We start from the raw sequence: 21595 nt of genomic DNA, 5'->3' as shown, positions 1-21595 counted from the left end.
TATTAGAAAATATCGTTATTTTGATATTAGAATATCGATATTAAAAGGCTAACTACGATCGATCTCAATGCCTACTTTGACATTAACGCTCATCCCTAAGTTACTCTAAGCCACAGACTATAACTGCAGACATCAGACATAAAAGTATCGAGATATCGAAATATCGGTATTTTGTCTACGATACATCGATATTTTTTGGCGATAATATCATGAATGTACATACATTAATTATAAAAGATGGATCAGAAATTATCGTTCTACTTTGATTGAGAAATTAGAGCGTGAGGTTGGAATGGGTCCCCTATAATTATTATTAGTGTTATCGAAAACGTAATGTAAGTATTATATTATATCGATACATCGTGAAGGTGGGCATAGATAAGATAAAATACTTAAAATGCTAGAACCTAGAGCTGTAACGTCAGTTTGAAATAAAGCGGTAAAATTTGATTTTGGTTACTAGGCAACGGAAACAAATATATTAAAATAATATTCTGAAGGCGTGTTTGTAGTTGTTAAGATTAAGTGACTATGCGATTAAAATATTCTAAAACTCTTTTGGAAGCTCAGGTAAACGATTTTCTATACTTACACGAGTCTCGTAGGTAAAAGAACAGAGCGCATTAATGGATTATTATGGAACCAGCGGACTTTACTCTTTTTAACAAATGTATGTATATGTACATTACATCGATGATGTACATAGATGAAAGAAGAGCCTGTGAGGGTCAGGCCTTCGTTATTTTATAAAAGCTGAAAGTTTTCCTGTGCATTGTCCCCAACATAGGGAGGAACGATCAGCGACTTTTACGTTTGAATCACTGGCAGATAAGGGGTAACAAAAGACATAAAATCTTTCGTCAAAATTAAAGTCATTTTTTTAATATTGCAGTATTAGAAATCACGTCATGCATTACCAGACAGTATCTTGGTAACCCCTGCCAGACACCCTTAAAATTTAATAAATTGTTAAAGCTTTTAAATACTTTTTTTAATGTTTATTTTTAAGGACTCATCCTTTGAGAAATGTGAGCACCATCGTGGGCAGATCCCCCTTAGGCTGAAATCTAAAATTCGTTTCGTTCGACTCGTTCGACGCATTCGGCACGGATAAGTGGGCGTTCATCTTTAGTCCGTCTGAAAATCGCACGTCAGAAGTCTGAATTTCACAGTAATCTTTTACAGGAGACCGACAGCCCTGTAGCAGATGTCAGCTGGTCTCCGAACAATGTGAAGTTAGCAGTAGCGACGGCAGACCGCATAGTGCTCTTGTTCGACCGGGACGGAGTGCGCCGCGACAAATTCAGCACTAAGCCCTCCGACGCGGCCGCTGGAAAAAAATCTTATGTTATTACAGGTTTGTATTGAATTAAATTACAGGTAAAGGTAATTTTTTAGTGTTTCGTAGTACCTACGGGAGCCTATCCCTAAGCCTCCGCTGTCCGTCCGTGTGTCTGTTAGCAAGCTATTATATCTCATGAATTGTAATAGGTAGAGAGCTGAAATATTCACAGAGTATTTCTACTGATGTTTTAACAACATATAATAAAAACCAAGATAGCGAATTTCAAAATCGTTGACATGCAAATTAAAAAAAGTACTTAGTATTATATCTTGTACGATAGTACGGATGTCGTAACCCTTGGTGTGCGAGTCCGATTCGAACTTGACCGGTTTTAACGTATAAGCGAAAACGGCGGCGGTAGACAATAGGTGGAGTTAAATTTTTTTATGGTTTACCTACATAACTTAACGTATTCTTTAAGTTTACAAAGACCATAATATTTTAATAGGTTTGGCCTTCAGCGAGAATTCCGAGCTGCTTGGAGTAGCGCAAAGCGATAACATGGTGTTTGTATATCGAGTCGGGGCGGACTGGAGCGGCAAGAAGGTGATATGCAACAAGTTCCCGCTCACCGGCGCGCCTTTGCAGCTGCTGCCCGCTGAACATGGTTTCTTTACTGGAACCAGTGATGGAAAGATTCGGTGAGGTTCATCATCATCGTTATTATCAACCGACTAGCTGATGCCAACGAGTTCGTCCATGTGGATTTAAGTTTTTAAAAATCCCATGGGAACTCTTTGCTTTTCTGAGATGAAAAGTTACATATACTACCTGCATATGTCAAGTTTTGGGAGGCAAACTACCTCTGTACCAAATTTCATATAAATCGGTTAAATTAAACGGATGAGCTTTTAAGAGTTCCGTGGGAACTCTTTGATTTTCCGGGATAAAAAATAGCATTTTAATCAAAATTGATTACCTAAGTAAACTGTTACGCCGTGAAAAACTAACAGACAGATAGACACACCTTCGCATATATAATATTAGCATGGATATGGACGGAATAAGACTTTGGCGCCTTTGGAACCCTCGTAGCTTTAGTTTTAAGTTAACGTAATTAATTATTACTATTACATCATTGTTTGACAATCAGCCTGAAAGGGTACAATGGTACCCAATTTGAATAAATGACTTTGACTTTGATATACAGTTCACTAGACTGCAAAACCAACAAGAGTTCCAGCTTGTGGTCGGCCGGTGCGTGCTGCGTAGCTTTGGCCAAAGGCAGCGGCACTGAGGCGACATTAGCGTCAGGCCACGTGGACGGGACACTTTACCTCAACGGTAGATTGTTGCTGCGCTACGCTCTACCCCCTACCGCCCTTGTGCTGATGGCACCTTACGTAAGTTATTCTCTATCGATATATCAGAAACTACTACACTAACTGTAATACCTTTCGTATATAATTTTGACCCATTGAGTCTTTTATAGAACTAATTGAAATAGAAATATTATTTTGGCCTGAAAACTTTCATCGAGTATGTTAGAAGTAAGGCTGAAATCTGTAGAGCGCACTTTGACTTTGCTCAGACTTAAGACACTGTTAGAGCGAGACAGCGGTATACATCTGACATAAACCTGTCTCGTTTTAACTGAAACTTAATTCTGAGCAAAGTCAAAGTGCGCTCTATAAATCTCAGCCTAAGTATAGACTAGTCTGTCTGTCTTCAGTTGATAGTGGGGTCGTGCGACGGGCGCATAGCGATGTACGAGGCGCAGCGCGGCGCTCTCGTGCGCAACTTGGAGCCCAGCCTGCCGCCGGACAGGCGAGACCTCATCTCGGCCGCTCTGAGCCCTTCTGGCCAGGTATCTATACCGCTCGCCGATATTCATACAGATCACGGCGATCGAACATTCGAATAGAATTTTCTCGCAATAATACATATTGTGAAATTAATAAAAGTGTCCCCAATCCCGTTGACTGTTGGAGAACATTATGACGTAACAAAAGAAATACGAGATTAGGGAGGAAGCATGTACCTACTTCTCTAAAAAAATTAAACGTTAATAATATATACCCGTTTTGTCGTATAGATGTCTTGATAGAATAGTTGAGGGGCGAAACTGTAAACTTTAAGAAAATTGTGAAAAGAAATGCGGAAATGTGTCTGTCTGTTTGCTGTCTGAAAACCAAAGATTTGATGCGATGGGGTCTGCTATTAGGCACATAAAATTGTTCACATCATGATATTATTTACCTGTTAAAATCTTTTACTTGTCGGAAGACTCTCGCCTTCGGCATATTCGACGGGTGTCTGATAGGGGAAGTGAAGGAGTCGGGCGCCATAGAGCTGTCCACGCTGAGCATAGCCAACTTGTACGCGTGCCGCGCGCTCGCGTGGAGCGGCGACGGCACTCGGCTGGCCGTGGCCTCGCAGACTGGAGCTGTCTTGCAGTTCGAAGCTGTTCTGAGGTCAGTGAGAGCAAATTAGCGCGCTCCATCTTAGGCTGTATCATCCCTTGCCAGCGAGTCTGATTGCAGCCAAGCGCTGCAATAAAAATGCAATGAGGCAGCTTTATGTTCCGTTATGTGTATCCGGAACGAGGAAATTCGCAGAACAAATGCGACCGACATAGCTCAAAGGATTAGCAAGCTGAAGTGGCAATGGGCAGGCCATGCCTGTCGTAGGACCGACGGCCGATGGAGCAGACATGTTCTGAACTGGAGATCGTGTACCGGTAAGCGCAGCGTGGGACGACTGATGACCTGAAGAAGGTGGTGAGGAGCGGGTGGATGAGGATGGCGGAGGACCGTGTTTGGCGGCGCGCTCTTGGAAAGGCCTATGCCCAGCAGTGGACGCATACAGGCTGATGGAATGGAATAGGAATGTGTATTCTGTATTCTTACCTACTTACCCACTTTTACCTACCACTCATTAGCTCTACTCTCTCGCCGCCACTCACCATCACCACCAAACTCGCACCCGACATGTTTCACGTTCGGTTTGTTGCTATTGATCGCAGACGCTGGGTGTGGCGTGACGTGGTGGAGGTGCAGCACGTGAGCGCGCGGCAGCTGCTGCTGTCGCGCTTGGCCGGCGACTCGCCGCCGCTCACCGTTACCACCAAGCTTGCGCCCGACATCTTTCACGTTCGATTTATTGGTAAACATCTGGGATGACAATTTGTGATGCCTAAATGCATAGTAAGAATATGCTTATAATTTTCAAAATGTGCACAACAAGAAACATTTCATGACAATTTTTTTACTGTCATATTTTTGATTGTCATATCACATATCCGCCATATTATTAGATTTGTTATACAATTTTAGTATACCTAATCATCACTCGGAGCGCCAAGACGAAAGTAAGGACATATTCTTATTCATCAAAATCGAATTAGTAGTTTGGCAATTGTAAGGGAACAAATGAACGGATAAACACACTTAATTGCTTAATTCTACACCTAATCTTCTTTTAGTTGGGTAGAATGAATTGTTGCATAATTATGTTATTTTCAGGAAATGACTGGTATGCAGTATGTCGTACCAGTAATAGCCTGATTCTTTGCGACATTGCTCGTGGTTTGACAAGCGAGGTCAGTTTTAATTTTACTTTATACTTTGGACCTACCTATTTTTGTATTTTCAGAGCTTCTTAGTGATATTATAAAAGCCGCTTTGAGCTGCTGGCGTAACATCATCATCGGAGGCTGCGATAAACAGCGGGAGTCTAAGCATATGGTCTTAAGGTGTATGAGACGGGTCTGCCCGCGAAATTCAAATTTAATTTGGTTTTTGCAATTTGTAAACTAATACGACAAAGTAGGCTTATGGCATTTTAATTGCGCCAATGGCAGTATCATCCTCACAGGTTTATATCAAAATGTTTACTTGAAAGGGTCCAGTTTAAGAAATTAGTTATAATATCGACTAATTTGTGAGTAACTCATGTCAACCTGAGCTGCGTCTCTCTGGGAATCGCAACCGAACGCTTAAGACCGCTAGGCCTGATTGTTTAAACAATTTTGAAAATTAGTTGATTTGGCAATAGATCCCTTGGAGTGGTTCCGGTGAAAGGATCTACGCAGCAGTAGGCGGTGCCTGCCTCTTGCATCGAGCGGGGGAACTGAGCGTCGTCGAGTATGGTCTAGACAGAGTGCTACATACGGTAATTTACTTACCACTTACCTGAGTTACCTATATTATGGTGTATTTTAAAGATTTTTCAGATAAGATACTCCACTGTGAGTTTGTAATTATTAAAGAAATAAATTTGCGTATTAATAATAACGGAGATCTAAAGGCCTTAATCGACGAACGAGCCATAAGGTTGCGAAAGGAGGGATACTGCACGCACAATAGAAGGAAACGTGTTACATCAGAACCTACCCAGATAGAAGAAAGAAAGCGAAAAAGCGGTTGCACTACCTTTTGAAAATATGATTTAATTCTTAGGTGCGCACGGAACGCGTGAACCCGCACGTCTTGAGCGTACGTATTAACGAGGGTCAAAAGGTTGAGGGTCACGATCGCAAACACCTCGCGTATCTGCTAGACCAACAGACCATAGCTGTGGTCGATCTGGTTACCGGTAAGATAATATTAGCTCTATTGCAGTGTTACATTAATGACCTTCAACGGTAAAGGAAAACATCGTGAGGTGTGTAAAGCCTGCCAAACCACACTTGGTAGATTTTTTTGGGGATCTTTGCTCATTCTCAATTCTCATTAGGAGACCCATGCTGAGCAATGGGCCATCGATGGGTTGATGACGATGATGATGGCTTTTATTAGTGAACTTCTCCATATTTGGTCAATCTTTCAAACAATGCCAATAATCAACTATCCCAATCTCTTTCCTGTTCTTGTTAGGTTATATCTATCCGTCCGGAAAGAAGTTAAGGATTTCACCACAGAATTAGGAATAATATAAGGATTTCTGTAGATTACACCATCAACTTTCGGGAGAAGTCCTTAAGTACTTTTGGCTCTTCTTCTTTTTTCAACTAACTTAAATTTTGCAGGTTGGCGGATGTGAGATGGAATCCATTTAATCACTTTGGGTTTTCTTTATTTGCTGTAGGTATCCAGTTAGGACAGTGGTGGCATGAGGCTCGTGTGGATTGGCTTGAGCTGAATGAGAGTGGTCATTTGCTTCTTTTGAGGGACACGCGGCGACGTCTTGCTTTACTTCGTCTGGATGTGGGAGAAAAGGTTCATATTTTTTAAATAGAAATAGTTACATAGAAAGACTTTTTCTTTCAAATCTTTTACAAGTGCTTCAAATTCTCTAGTGAATTCCCATTTTGATATCGCATTAATGTTTTGCGGTTTTGTTATTTTGTTGTGCGTTGAAAATGCTAATGATCCATTGTTTTTTCAGATTTCTTAGCTGCTTTTTTGTTAACTTTACTTAGTTTCGTTTACTTGTTTCACAGCTAAAGTTGATTTAAAGAAAACAGTGATATCAATTTCTTCCCCACAGGAAATAGTGGCAAGTGGGGTAACCTTTGTACAATGGATAGAAAATAGCGATGCCGTTGTTGCTCAGACACCGACTCACTTACTGATTTGGTAAGTAGCTAATATCTTGAGCTTTTCATTTGTGATTTGCGAAAATGCTCACTAAACCTTCGTCCACCAGAACTAATTTGAGCTGAACTTTGATAATGAGGCGAAACTGTTGGTGCGATTTTCATACAATTTAGCCCTCGGTGTGCTGCAGTGGTCGCTAATGGTCGCTACCTGCAAGAGAAGGGGGAGGTCTTTGCCCGCGTTTGGAAGACCTCTAAAATAAGTGTACATAATTTATTAAAAGGAAATAAAGTTAAATTAAAAAAGTTATAAGGCTTATTTATAAAGAAAAAAAAAACCCTTTATTGGTGTTGTACTACCTTCTACCACTTCACCAGCAGTAAATGCATGCAACTTTTTCATGGATCACCCGTTTAACTGATTTTGACGTTTGGAACAGAGATAACTTGTATTTCGGGAACAGATACAGGCTACTTTTTGTCCCCGAAAATTAGAGTTCCCACGGAATTTTTAACGCATATGAAGAAGCGGTTCCATCTAGTTTCTGATAAAATATGGTTGGCCTAAGACTTTGTTTGGTCAGGTATAGCGCGTGGGAGCCGCAGTGTGTGGAGATGGCGGAGTGCGGCGGCGGAGCGGCCGTGCAGGTGTCTGCGCGGAAGGTGCTGCTGGAGGGGGGGCAGCTGCCGTACGTGCAGCTGGATGAGCACCGACTGGCGTTTAGTATGTTATCTTACACACGGTAACTTTTTAGTTGCATTTAGCTGCAATCAGTCCTGTTAGCAAGTGATGATGGATCATCACTTGCTAACAGTCAGTCAGGCTGGAGCCTAAGATGGAGCGCGCTTGCCTTGAAGATGCCTATTCACTCTTGACTTGGAGATACCTAAATTAAAGGTGGAGGGGTGAAGGGGGAACGTTCGAGATTGCTTTTCTCAGTGCTGCGCTTCTTATTTTAACATACTTTCTAATGTAACCTCTATTTGCTATTTTGTATCCCTCTCACTCGATAACAAGTTCCACAAATTAATGACAACAGCTTATTTTAAAAAGAGCTTTTGATCAGATTCAGCTCTGCGAAGTGGAGATCTGGATGGGTGTGCGCGTTACCTGGACACGGCGGCCGGTAGTGACGTGGCGCCGCTGTGGCGGCAGCTGGCTGAGCAAGCGCTTGCTAATGAAGACATACAAGTACGTTAAGTAGACAAAACTAATAGCTCAATTCGTAAGGACAGAGTAAATTCCATACGAATCGTATAGACTTACTCGTATTGACTGCCTAGATTGGATCCGGTCCAGTCCAGTAAATAAATTATACTTACCTACTTTCACCAAAAATTGCGTACACGCTTCGTTTCTGTCACGCGGGCATCCCCAATGCCTAATTTTTTACATTTTACACACAGAATTTCGTCGTTTCGCCAATTACTGGTAATGGTCTAGCAAAGATCGCCAAACGCGATGTTATATTATGCAGCTTGCGTCCAGCGTCTTGAAATTTTACGTACTTAGTCGATCGTCCGATCTTCTGGTTAACGCCTATTTGTTTCTTCGAATCATGTGCCTATTTACTTTTGTTTTAAATATACCTGATGTAATTTAAATTATTGTTATTCAGTTGGCAGCTAAATGCTACGGTGAAGTGGGTGACGAAGCGCGGACGTTCTATTTGCTAAAAACCGTGGAGTTAGCTACTTCTGAAGGAAATGGAGACGTAACAGAAGGTATGTTGTATTTCAATAGTCCAATTAGTTTCAAATGATCAAATTTTTGGGGAGAGTGTAACGAACGAATCACGATTTTATTGCAGGTTTCAATAGTCCAATAGTCCGTGCAAGACTGGCTATATTCGCTGGTGATTTATCGACCGCAGAAGAATTTTATGTCCGTAAGGCAGGACAGCCGGAATCAGCTGTGAACATGTACAAGCAATTTAATCGTTGGACCGAGGCTATTACGCTTGCTGAGAAAACTGATCGTGCTACAGCTATTACTTTGAAGCAGCAGTATATGGACTATTTGACTTCTACTGGTAAGTTGTGGTGTTCAATATTGCCTTTCAAATCTACTAAAATTGAAGATTTGTAAAAATCGTTTAAGGGGTTGCCTTATTTAATAATAAAAGCTCATAAGAAAACGTAGAATCACTTAGTGGGCGATGGAGAAAGCTAGGCTAGAAGTTTTTCTATGTGATCTAATCAGAAATGAGGGTATGAACCAGGGTAACCGACATATTGTGTATTTATACATCTCAGCGGGTTACGAAGCTGAAGTGGCAATGGTCAGGGCACATTGTTCACATAGGCATATACTTAGTAGGCGCAAGACAGATCATATACAACGCACGGATACGTCGTTTAAGTGCGTAAAGAATCCGAGGATAACGACAAAGCCGTGGCGTGTGGAAATCCCTACAAGAAACCCTAAAAGAATGTTGGTCGGTTGATGATGATGATGAAATAATCCAAAGTCACTTGCAGGTCGTTTAGGCGAAGCCGGTGCAGTACTGGCAGCGAACGGTGACGTGCGGGGTGCGGTGCGGCTGTGGCTGCGCGGAGGTCGCGCGCGGCGTGCGGCCTCTGTGCTGTTGCACCACCCGGCCCTGCTGCGCGACGACGAGATGCTAACCGCGGTGCACGATCAGCTCGTACAGGTCTCTCTCATCCATATCTATACTAGTATATATGTCTGTCTGTCCGTCCGTCCGCGACGAAGTTGCATACTATGAGGAAATGCTGTTTCGCAATTTAGTAAATTGTTGGACGATGACGAGTTGCTGCACGCGGTGCATGAGTCCGGGGTCCAGATGTCGCAAACGCACTTGCTAATTGGATCTGGATCTTAAAATTATACAATTTTCAGTTCCCAATTTCATGATAAAGTTCTAAAATTTAATTTCTATTGCACATTTAGGAGGAATGGTGGGAAATGGCCGGAGAAATTTCAGAGCGCAAAGGGGATAGCAGGACTGCAGTGGAATATTATGCCAAAGGAAATAATTACGCCAGAGCGGTTCAACTTGCCAGAGAGGTTTTTATCAATAAAAATGATTATTTATTACCTATTTATTTGAGAGATTCAATATTTTCCAACGTAAAAAGCCAATTGGATAGGACCGTATTTAGTTTTCGATATCTAAATATTTATCTTGTAATTCATGTTTGTGAATTTTGTATTTTCTATCGTTGTTTTACTCTTTAACCTTTTATACCATGCTCTCTTAATAGGCATGTCCGGCTGAAGTGACACGGTTGGAAGGCGAATGGGGCGCTTGGCTAGTGTCGTGCCGGCAAGCTGGAGCTGCCGTTCCTCATCTCATTGAAGCTGGACGAACGGTTGACGCGCTCATTGCTGCTCTCAAGGCACATCACTATCGGAAGGCGTTGCAGATTGTGCAGGTACTATAGGCATGTCCGGTTGTTGTCTTAGGCAACAAAACAATAAATTGAACATTATTAGTCATAAAAAACCGCTTATACTCAAGTACATTTAGTTTTTAAACTTTTTAATCATGACTTCATTTAACTGTTTACTTTTAGGTGATTGATGACAAGGATGCTATCAGAGAACAATGCGAGCAGTTGGGAGACCATTTTATATCAACCCAGGTGAACTGGTTTCCATTATAGAATGAAAATTACATATTTACTGGTTTTAAGTGCAATGATGTTTAAATTCGTGATTTAGGGGATGAACCTACAGACAGACTCCCAAAAAGCTGGAGTTATTCAGCCTGTCTTTTCAATATATGGATATACTGCGATTTCTCCAAGTTTTTTGAACTGATTTGTAATTTTATTTTACTCAATAGAGAAGTTCGCGCGATTGTCTCATAAAATAGCAAACAAGGAGTATGGGCTTAATAAAACTACCATACACCTTCAAAGTTATCCCAATCCTATCTTTGACTGCATCATTACTTACCTCTTGGTGAGATAGCAGTCAAGACCTAAGTATTGTATTTTAGTTATTTTTTTGTATTGTATTTAGCTGTTAGTATTTAGGTTTATATATACACCACCTCCCACTGTCCATTTGTTCGTTTTCAAGAGATCGCTATTTAAAGATAAGACTGCCTTTTTGTACCTACATTTTAAGTTTTCTTTTTCGTAACCTGTCATTTGTGTTGCGTGGTGCAATAAAGTATATACATACAAACATACATACAGGTTGTAATAGAATAAAAAACCAATCAGGAATGGGAAACGGCCGAACGAGTGCTAACGTCATGCGGTATGGCAGAGAGATGCGTACGCGCATACAATTCTGCTGGAAAAGTCGCTGAGGGACTGCGCTTAGCTGCTGCGCATTTGACTGAAGAAGAGACGAGAGATATCTACTTACCATTGGCTCAGCAGTTGCGACAAGAGGGACAGTTGCGGAAGGCTGAACAGATTTATATCGGTCTCGGTGATCCAGATGAAGCGATATCTATGTACAAGGTAGATATATGATTTTTGTGAATTGCAACAGGGAACATAATCTGATATGAATTTGCCAAACAAACAAAAATTAAAAAAGCTTCGAATTTTTATACAAAGAGTGATGATCACACCTGCTCATGGGGCTCTGTCAGAAGAGCTACTCTATTTTCATCAACTGATTACACATAATCAACATTTTTGTCTGAATCGTTTATAGTAGATTCAGTTTACAAAATATCATCGTTGGTTCATTATTTATCATTATCTGAAGATATCATCATTAGTAAATTATCATTATCTGATGAAATCATCATTAGTTAATTATCATTATTAGATGATATCATCATTAGTTAATTATCATTATTAGATGATATCATCATCACTTGATTATCATTATCTGATGATATAATCATTACTTAATTAGCACTATCTTATGATATAATATTACTTAATTAGCATCATCTGATGATATCATCATGATGGAATGGAAAAAATAATAATATCATTATCTGATAATATCATCATTAATTATATTTGTCATTATCTTACGATACCATCATTAGTTTACGCCATTTTTTAAATGAATAACCGAATTAAGAAGAAACTCTTATAATTCTGGAGATTTGCCACTGCCCTATCCTATCCTAGGATGCTGCCCAGTATGAAGCGATGTTGCGGCTGGTGGCGGCTCATCGCAGTCCTTTGCTCGAAGCGACGAGACGACATGTGGCTCAAGCTTTACACGCGTCTGGAGACTTACGGGCCGCTGAGAACTATTATATACAAGCTGGTATATGATATTTACTTCAAGTAATTCAATTATAGCGAACGGTGATTTATAGACGTCAGCCTCTTATTCGTGGGGTTAGAGATTCCTATGTACGCACCTCTAAGCCACACTACCTTTTTGGAGTTATGTTTGTTCAACTTTAAAGAAATTAGGCAAATATCACTTGATTTATACCTGCATGCCTGAGAGTTCTCCATAATCTATTCTTATTTCTATTTCCTCTTCCCGCTGTTTCTGTTTGAAATAGCGGGAATCGATAATATATCTAGGCCAAAAAATTCCACGTTATAATCTGTAAAATTTCAATTTCATTTCAATTTTTAATTACGGCTTCAAAAGAATTTGTGAATCATTGAAAATTTTCTTAAAGATGACTCACATTATTCGATAACTCTTATTTTATTAAAAGCTCGTGTTTACTTATAATATCAAGGTTAAGACCTTATCTTTTAATCAAGCCGCAACGCATTGTCGTGATACGTGTATGTTTACATGGATATACATAATTAAAGACCTAGTGTGTGACATAGGCTACTTTTTATCACGGAAAAACAAAAAATTCTTATGGCATTTTTAGAAAATAAATTCACGCGGGCAAAATTGCGTGCATCAGTAATTGCGTGTATTTAATAAATACTTATTGAAACAGGTGATTGGAAGAGCGCTATCCAAATGTACCGTACAAGCGGTCAATGGGAGGGTGCAGAGAGGGTTGCAAGAGCGCACGCCCCTGCGGCGGTGCAGCAGCAGGTCGCTTTGCAGTGGGCGGCCGCTCTGCCCGCCGCGCCAGCCGCTAGGCTGCTCGCTGCAAGAGGACTGGCGGCGTTGGGTGCTAGATGGGCTTTACAGGCACAGAGGTAAGGTCAGCACGTAAGGTAAGGTCACGTCCGTAGTCTGGCGAGTGCACACCTGGCTTTGTCGCTGTTTGTACACTTATGTTATACTTACTTTGACCACCAATAAAAAGCTAAGAGGTAAGCGGTGCTTAGCTTGTAACTGCATGTTTGACCATACAGGTTTTTTCTGTTGGCGGATTATAGCAAAATAATTTTTAACTGTTTCTTGCTAAACATGAACTTCCGCAAAGTAACGCCTGATTCTATCCAATATATAAAAGCTAAGTTGTTTGGTTGGTTGGTTGCACAAGTTAGTATTCAATACCTCCTGTTAAAGGTGAAAATTTCAATTTGTATGAAAAGTTAACAGCCCTTGTGCAACCCATTTTGGTTTTATTAGTGGTTAAATTTTAACCGCAACCGTTTATCGGAAAGTCACTTTAATGTGTATGTAGAGATGAGAGTTTGCTCTGTTTACTTTGTATTTTTGCGTCCTCATAAACGCGATTCCAGAGGATGCAATTTGATGTCACTAGTTGCTACCCTACCTACGCCATTTCGTCTACTTTTGCTCGAGTAGATACTCGTGACAAAGTGAGTTAAACAACGACGGACAAATTTTTGCTCTCGCAGATGGGATATCGCAATGGAATTAAGCGAGTTAGGTGGCGGTATAACAAAGAGGGAAGTAGCGAGGCACGAAGCGGCTGCATTAGCAGAGGAACGACCTGAGGAAGCCGAGGCGGCGTTCTTGAGGGCTTCCGCCGCAGAAGATGCCATACGAATGTGGCTGTCCAAGGGTCACCATCAGAGGGCATTGGTTTTAGCTGAACAACATGCATCGCATATGGTAAGGATATTCTTTGCTCAAGATTCTTCTTGTTCACGAATTATATCAAAAAATATGAGATTGACAGTGAGTGTGGTGTAAACTACCTACTTCTTTTCTGGCATATGTGACTAAATTAATTGCGAATTCCTTCCACGAAGAACTAAACTTAATATCGTCGTTGCATTAACTTTGTTTAAGTGGCATCAACGGATACTGATCAGATGCTATCTTAGCTCATGTTATCTGGATTCATTTTTTTTAAGTATAGGGTGCCTATTCATTAGAACGGAGCAATGCGAAGACGTATTCAGCAGACCAATCAGATAACACGTAGAGATGATGCAGGCATGTCTTCTATATGCTGAGTAGTCTGCTAAATATGTTTTCACTCCAGTGGAAACGTGGAACGGTGGTTTTCTTTCAGTGGAAACCTTTAAGATGTTTACTATTCCTGTAGGTGGAAGAAGTATTGGTAGAAGGCGGTCACGCAGCCGCTGAAAGGGGTGATCTAGTACAGTTCGAAGCGCTTATGATCCGTGCAAATAGACCTCGAGAGGTAGTCCAGCATTACAAAGATCTCGGTAAGTTTGTACTATTGCCTTTACCTGATCTAGTTATCACTAGTTATCATTCAGCCTGGAGTTGATGCCATGTTTCTCATAAATTTTCATTCTAAATGAGGGTTTCTAGTAAAAAAATCATCATTTGGCACCACTTATATAACCGGCCAACCGGCCACCACCGGTCAGTAAAAGATCTTATACTTTGTCAAAACATACACATATCTCAAATGACTTTGACCCCTGATTTTATCCTGGACCTGGCATCACAGTAATGCCATCTCGTGTCTACCTTTCCTAAAAACCCCCATTGTGTTGGACAGAAAATGAGAAAAAAGAATCCGGAGGCACTTTTCAGGAAATTTTTCCCCTTGAGAGATGGAAATTTAGTCATTGTCTTCATGCGTAGGTTTTAAAAAAACAATTAAATCGTTTTTAATCGATTAAATTTTGATAAATAAATATTTTTTTATAATCGATTAAAATTCGTTTGTAATAGAACTGTGGGAAGAAGCGGCTAGGGTGTCGCGCGAATACCTACCGGACAGTGCGGAGCCGGTGCCGCCCGCCGTGCCGCCGCTGCTGCAGCGAGCAGCTGATCACGCGGACAGGTATATAAAACTAGCTGATGCCCGCGACTTCGTCCGTGTGGATTTAGTTTTTCCAAAATCCCGTGGGAACTCTTAACGTGATTTTATGGAATAAAGTAGCCTATGTGCTAACCCAGGATAATATCTATCTCCAATCCAAATCTCAGCCTAATCCGTCCGTTCTTTTATGAAATATCAAAAGTTTGCAAAATTCTTGTAAGTGAGTGTAATAATATCGTTTGTTTTGCTTGTGACATCGATAGCATGGAATATGGATGGAAGGATTGAGGTTTTCGATTGTTAAAATACGCCTTTTAGGGGCGAGTGGTGGGAAGCAGTCCAATTGCTGCTGAGCGCGAGCGCCGCGGGAGCGTCGGGTGGCGCCAACAGACTGGCCGAACGAGCTGCGCTAAGAGCCGCGCGCCTGGCCAGGGACCGACTGCGCGGCCCACAGCGGCGGACTGCTGCCAATATGCTGGCTGACACGTGAGTCTGTTAATGCGCCTTGTAGGGGCGAGTGCTGGGAAGCAATCCAGCTGCTGCTTAGAGCGGTGCGTAGTGGTGGTGAATATTGTTTGCCTTTCTTGAATATGTATTAGTGGATTGGCAGGTGGTGCACCAGGCATGCTGCACGTTTTAATGTATCATACATACTGCATTATAAAAAAGGAGCTTGTTATTCCTTTTTAAATGTGATTAAGACAGATTTTTTTCCCCGTATTGGTGTTTTTCGTGAACATAATGAATATTTCAATTACCAGAAAATAAATGTGAGTTAGAATTAAATTCATGTTTACGATAAAGACAGTAACACTCCCTCTCTTTTTTTGACACAATTTGTTGTCAACGTCAGCAAAAATTTAGTTAGCTTAAATTTACTTAATTAAATTGTAATAAAAATGAAATCCAAAGTATTTTATTAAAAATCTACAGGTTTGCTTCGATCGGACAGAGTGAAGTTGGCGAGCAGCTTAAAGCTGCCCTCATAGATGGCATTGAGGATGACGCTGTGGCAGGTAATTTTGAAATGTGTAAAAGTTTTGATTTACAGATATCCAAAGTAAAACTATGTACCTTTAAATTATAATGATAATTCATTCTTTATCTAATAGTGAAAGCATTAACGTCATTTGCGATAAAATGTAATAACATAAATATTAAAGCTTTGAACATTATCATTATACTCGTATAAAGCCCTAAACTAATAAGTATGTACGTCTATATCTGAATTTTTTTTTTTTATAATTTTTTAGCCGTGTCGCCCAGCGATATAGCGTTCCGGTACGATGCCGTGTAGAAACCAAAGGGGTTTAGTAAAAAAAATTGCCACACCAGGTTAGCTCGCTTTCATCTTAGGCTGCATCATCACTTACCACCAGGTGAGATTGCAGTCAAGGGCTAACGTGTATCTGAAAAAAAAATCAGCAATTTCCTCTATAGGCACATCAGCAGATTACGAAGAAGAAGAAGAAACAAAGCCTCAGGTTGAGGACTCTGACTCTGACTCGGCCGCGTTGGAGAAGCTAGCGCGCGCTGGCCACTGGCAGAGATGCCTCGCGCACGCGGGGGCAAAAGCTCCTCATTATGCTCTGAGATATGTTGCTCATTTGTTTAAGACACATTCAGTAAGTGGTTTTCATTACCTTATTAACGTGTTTTTTTTATTCATTATAGGCTAGCGCTTGACCATAATCACACCTGATGGAAAGTGATTACGTGGCCTAAAATGAGCGCGTTTACCTAGAAGATGCCTATTTACTCTTGTTTTAAATATACCCGTGTTTGGGGCTATAGATCCACTTGGTGGACTTACAATAGCTAAGTGCCAAATATATTTATTTATATTTGGAGCAGACCCTGACAACTGAAATTTATTAAACTTCAAGATAACTTAGATCAAATTTTACAGCGTTTGGAAGGTGTAGACATAGAAAGCGAGGATGTGCCAGAAGTTCTGTCTCAAGCTTTAGATACATTGCGCCAGTATCTCAGCGAGGACAGTGATGGTACTATATCCAGCAGTGACACGCCACTAGCAAAGGCTATTTGCAGCGAAATCCTGGTGCGAATATCTACAGCACCTAAAGCGCTGGCAGCGATGAAAGATGCTGGCGTTGTGATGATTGCTGCTGGTGCGGACGAAAGAATTTTGCAGGTGGGAAATAGATCTGTAAGGAAAGCTAAGACCAACCTTCTAGGGTTTGGGAGGCACGGGCCAGGAAATAATGAATGTTTCATATCAGAAGAAAGTAGTAGGTACAACTTAGGCTGTTTACACCGAAATTCTAGTTGGACCATCTACAGCTCCTATAGCGCTTGCAGTGATGAAAGATGCTAGAGTCGTGATGATTGCTGCTAGGGCGGTTGTGATAGTTTTATGTGTAGAAATAACCGTAATTTTCTTTCTTTTGATGACTGCCCGCAAATTTGTCCACAAGGAATTTCTGTTACCTTGAAATTAATGTAATTAGTTCGCACAGAAATGTAGTCTTGATAATTCTTCAAAATTCATCTAATACCTGCCTCTGAAACTCCCATTGAAATAGTTTCAGTCATATTAGATTAGCCAAGACTGACAGCAAGAGTAAGAGTATATAAATTTTATACAAAATTAGTTTTTAAATATTGGACGTACAAATAAGGTTCAGAAAACATTTTGAAATCCTCATACTGACAAATACTTTATCTAAGTCAATGAATGACTTTTGATCTAAGCCTAAATTTTAATTGTTGTGTAAATGAGTAGAGTAATACTTGTGGTGTATTTTTAGGCTCTCACGTTATTGATGGGTCTCCACGTACCACAGATCGCCTCGAAGGTAGCTCGGGCCTTGCCTCGGTACACAGATATTATTGTTGCGGACGTTGGTAAGTGTGACGTGTTTCTAAAAGTATCTTAACGTAAAATTAAAAATTTAAATCGGGGATTATGCTTTTACAGGGTTTTACAAACACCAGCTCAATATTTTCAATTTTTGTATATTTATATTCTTTGTAGATAAATATTTTGAACACATCTGCACTTCAGTGGAAACTTATCATTAGGGAAACTTGTCGACTGAAGCGGAGTGGGGATGTTATGTTCAACATCAAATCACAATACAAAATACTAAAAGGTGTCATAGTAAAATCGCTGGTTTGATTTTCATTTCGATATTTGATTATTCCGCTCAACATGCTTGAATTCGCCACAGTTCACTCTGACTTTATGGTAGCTAACAGCTTTTCCTGTAAAAAATAGCGTTTTACGCCTGCGGCGAGGCCATCCGTGCTGAAGGCTCCGGTGGAGCGCGTGAGGCATTCGTCATGCTCAACCACTGCCTCGATCTTGCTGAGGCGGCAGACGAGGACTCTGCTCACCTCCTCGATTATACGGACTTTGGTAACTTTCTGACAGACTTACAAATATATTTAAAAAAAGTTTCCGACGAATTGAGAATCTCCGCCTTTTTTGAAGTCGGTTAAAAATGAAAAGGTTACTGGCTGACCGATCTATCAACGCACAGCTCAAACTACTGGACGGATTAGCTATTATGATGTAGATATCCGCTAAGAATGGATTTTTGAAAATTCAACCCTTAAAGGGTTATAAATGTATAACCTACCCTACGTACCTCAATCCGTGTAGTCCGTGGATGATATTCCTTTATATTAATTATGTCACTTCTCCTTTATGTACGCGTCCACAAACCAGCCTAACGCGAACGTGAATTCACAACTTTTAAACTTATTTTTTTAATTTTATCTACCCAATAATTCAGTTTTTTTAATGAAAAATAGCGACCAAACGAGTAGTAATTTGATTGGTTATTGTTAAATATAGAATGCACGGACTGGCCGCGATCACCTTTGGTGTTAGAAAGCGCGTGCGTTCGCGGGGCACCGTTAGATGCTCTGAGAGACTGGGTCCTTACTGTCTCTATGGATCAGCAAGTGGAACAGGTATGATGTTCATTTAACAATTTAGACATTTCTGTGAAGTTCTACAATCAAGCCGATATTGCTCTGTGCATGGGCAGCTCAGGACTTGACGACAGTTGAAATGCTTTGAAGAGACAATTATTAGGTATTATAGGTGTAAAATTTAACTACACTGCCTGGTGCGCTTTTAACTTGCTTAGAGATGTGCATCGTGTAAGCAGTGGAAGCCACGCATGCGTCTACGAACGACAGCCACAATTTACGAACGATAGCCCCAATTTTCGAACGACAGCCACAATTTTCGAACGCCAGACGCGAACATTTTTTGGTGGGCAGCTTCGCATCCGTCGGATGCCTCACCACTACGCTCACGACCATTGACGGTTTTTTAAATTTTCTTGTCATAGACGCTTCCAGTGGATAGTCGGGACAAGTACAGCTCCTTCGTGGGAGAGGACGAACCATACTGTGTTCTCACTGGTTACCCGCTGGCATCTCGTCTAGTCACATTTACTAATGGTAAGTACTTACGTACTATTTAATTTCTATTTTTGACATATGCATCATCCCCATTGCGATTGTAGAAATGTGATAATCTCATCTTGTGATAGAATTTTATGCTAAGGTGTAATTTTGTTTCGAAGGTCGTTGCGCAAACCGTGAGTGGTGGTCTCGCGTGTCGCACGCGGCGCGCGGCGGCACCGCGCCGGCCGCGGCCGTCTTGCAACACATCACCAAGTGGTGCGGACCCGCCGATTACTCGCATCTTTAGATTTACCTACTTTTAAGATTCTAATAAAGTTTATCACGTTTGAATTTCGATGTTTTATTTTGATCTTAATAATAGAAAGTGGAGGTAATAAAAGTTATTTACGATCATGATATACCCACCATATTTTTGACAAATGACAACGCCGTCTATAAGCTACTTAGCTTATAGACGGGTTATTCCGTTTATCCCCGCTAGGGTAGATACTTGGAAACGCGAGTTCATCTGTCCTCTAGGCGGGGAGTAGGTACAATCGGAATTCTCTTTTGATTGGTCTTTCAACTTTTTACCCCAATACAAGTAGTTAAAACAGATTGCCAACCAAGGTAAACAAAGGTTCAGTAAAAATAATCATACACTTTAAATAATAATTAGGTATTAATATTTTTTTATAGTAAAAATCTTATTATTCAAGAATTTAGGGGTGGGGGTTAAATAAAAAAGTTATTGTGTTTATACTGCTATAATAAACTCATTTGTTATCACATTTATTTTAATAATTATATATTTTGACACACATATTTTTTTATTTACGTACTAGGATTTGTATTTCTAATCCGTTTTCGCAATGTGTTATGTGAAATTCTTATACTTGAAAATTTGCACGCGTTTTCTTATTTTCTATAATATGAATGATACTTTTGCGTCGATTAATGATTTTCGATTGGAAGACATCGCGAAAACGGAAATTCAAGATCACGTTGTATCTATGAAGAAACGACATAACACTAAGATACAATAAGAAGTATAGATATATACATAAAAAATGCTGTTTGGATAGCCGATACCATATCACATCATATTGTCTAATTTAATAAACGCTGAGTTTTGTGTTGTTTTCTAATCATAGATACGATAAATTAGTAGAAATAAACTGGTGTAAAGTTTGGGTGCCCGGTACACTTCAACCATCGATGTATGACTTCAACCGACCGTTAAGGTCCTTTTTTCCACGCAAATGGAAAATGTGGAATTAACTCCCATCGGCGATGTTCCCACTAGATTACAACATGAGGTTATTCAAAGGGCGGACCAACAATTTCCTGCCAGTAACGCATTGGCTCGTCTGGTGCTGTAAATGTTCGTGGTCGGGGGTTATCAAGTTTGCGTCTGCTAGTTGGCTCGCTATTTTTATTAAAAAAAAATTACAAGAAAGACAGGCGTATGATGTAGCGAGGTGTGTATAAAATACGTTTTAGTCCGTTTATCCACCCTAAATTAGCCATCCTACCTATACCTAATCGAAAACGTGTGTCCATCTATCCACCCCGGACCAAACAAATAATATACAAAATCGCCGACCGAGGTGGATAGATGGACACGCCTTTTCGAGTTTTAATATTGGTGGTTGTTCAAGGTGGATAAATGGAATAAAACGAAGAGACCATTCACGTCAAGGAACATACCTATTTACTCATAGGGAGGTTTACGTACCTACACGTTGCTATTGACCTAGTTAGAGTTGTAACAAATAGATTTAGTATAATAACTAGCTGTGCCCGCGACTTCGTTCGCGTGGAATAGTGACTTTTCGCGCTTTATATAGCCACGGACGCTCAGGCGCGAGGCGCTGTGATTCTTTAAATTGACATAACTTTTTTATTTATGAACCGATTGACATGAAATAAACACTAAATCCTAAGTGAAGCTTACTACAATATATTAGTGAAAACCGTATCTAAATCGAATAAGCCGTTTCTGAGATTAGCGTGCACAAACACACAGACAAACAGACAAACAGACAAACAGACAAAAAAAAATTAATTACAATTTCGGGTTCGGCATCGATATAATAACAGCCCCTGCTACTTTTTTTTTATATATTTCCATTGTACAGACACCACTTTTCTACAATTTTATTATATGTATAGATATACGGGATTATTATAAAAAATCCATGAAATAAACTTACAAAGCAATTTCATTGAGAAATAGATATAATGTGACTACTTACATATTTCGTCTTCGCTTAAAATAAATATCTGGTCAGCGTTTATTATTAAGACTTTAGAGCTTTTGATTAAGAATCACGTTAGATAGAAAGATAT

General features: G+C 40.2%; 1 protein-coding gene across 1 annotated transcript; it reads left to right on the top strand.

The window, feature by feature from the left end:
- Positions 1-481: 481 nt before the first annotated feature.
- LOC123868259 (intraflagellar transport protein 172 homolog) lies at positions 482-19586 on the top strand. Its single transcript, XM_045910695.1, has 35 exons — positions 482-570; positions 1186-1357; positions 1794-1986; positions 2496-2688; positions 3018-3152; positions 3572-3759; positions 4311-4450; positions 4810-4886; positions 5342-5458; positions 5746-5881; positions 6374-6504; positions 6776-6864; positions 7409-7548; positions 7892-8016; positions 8444-8549; positions 8636-8857; positions 9306-9478; positions 9739-9855; positions 10053-10223; positions 10365-10433; positions 11022-11267; positions 11898-12039; positions 12689-12896; positions 13509-13725; positions 14165-14288; positions 14767-14878; positions 15176-15343; positions 15791-15873; positions 16298-16482; positions 16767-17012; positions 17629-17725; positions 18099-18239; positions 18681-18799; positions 19186-19297; positions 19423-19586. Exons 1-35 carry the CDS (start codon positions 532-534, stop codon positions 19548-19550), a joined length of 5061 nt encoding a protein of 1686 aa, XP_045766651.1. The 5' UTR covers positions 482-531; the 3' UTR covers positions 19551-19586.
- The last annotated feature ends 2009 nt before the right edge of the window (positions 19587-21595 follow it).

The sequence above is a fragment of the Maniola jurtina genome, chromosome 9 (assembly GCF_905333055.1).
Source record: "Maniola jurtina chromosome 9, ilManJurt1.1, whole genome shotgun sequence".
Lineage (NCBI taxonomy): Eukaryota > Metazoa > Arthropoda > Insecta > Lepidoptera > Nymphalidae > Maniola > Maniola jurtina.
Note: the sequence above shows the minus strand (reverse complement) of the source record. Positions and strands in the feature narration are given on the sequence as shown.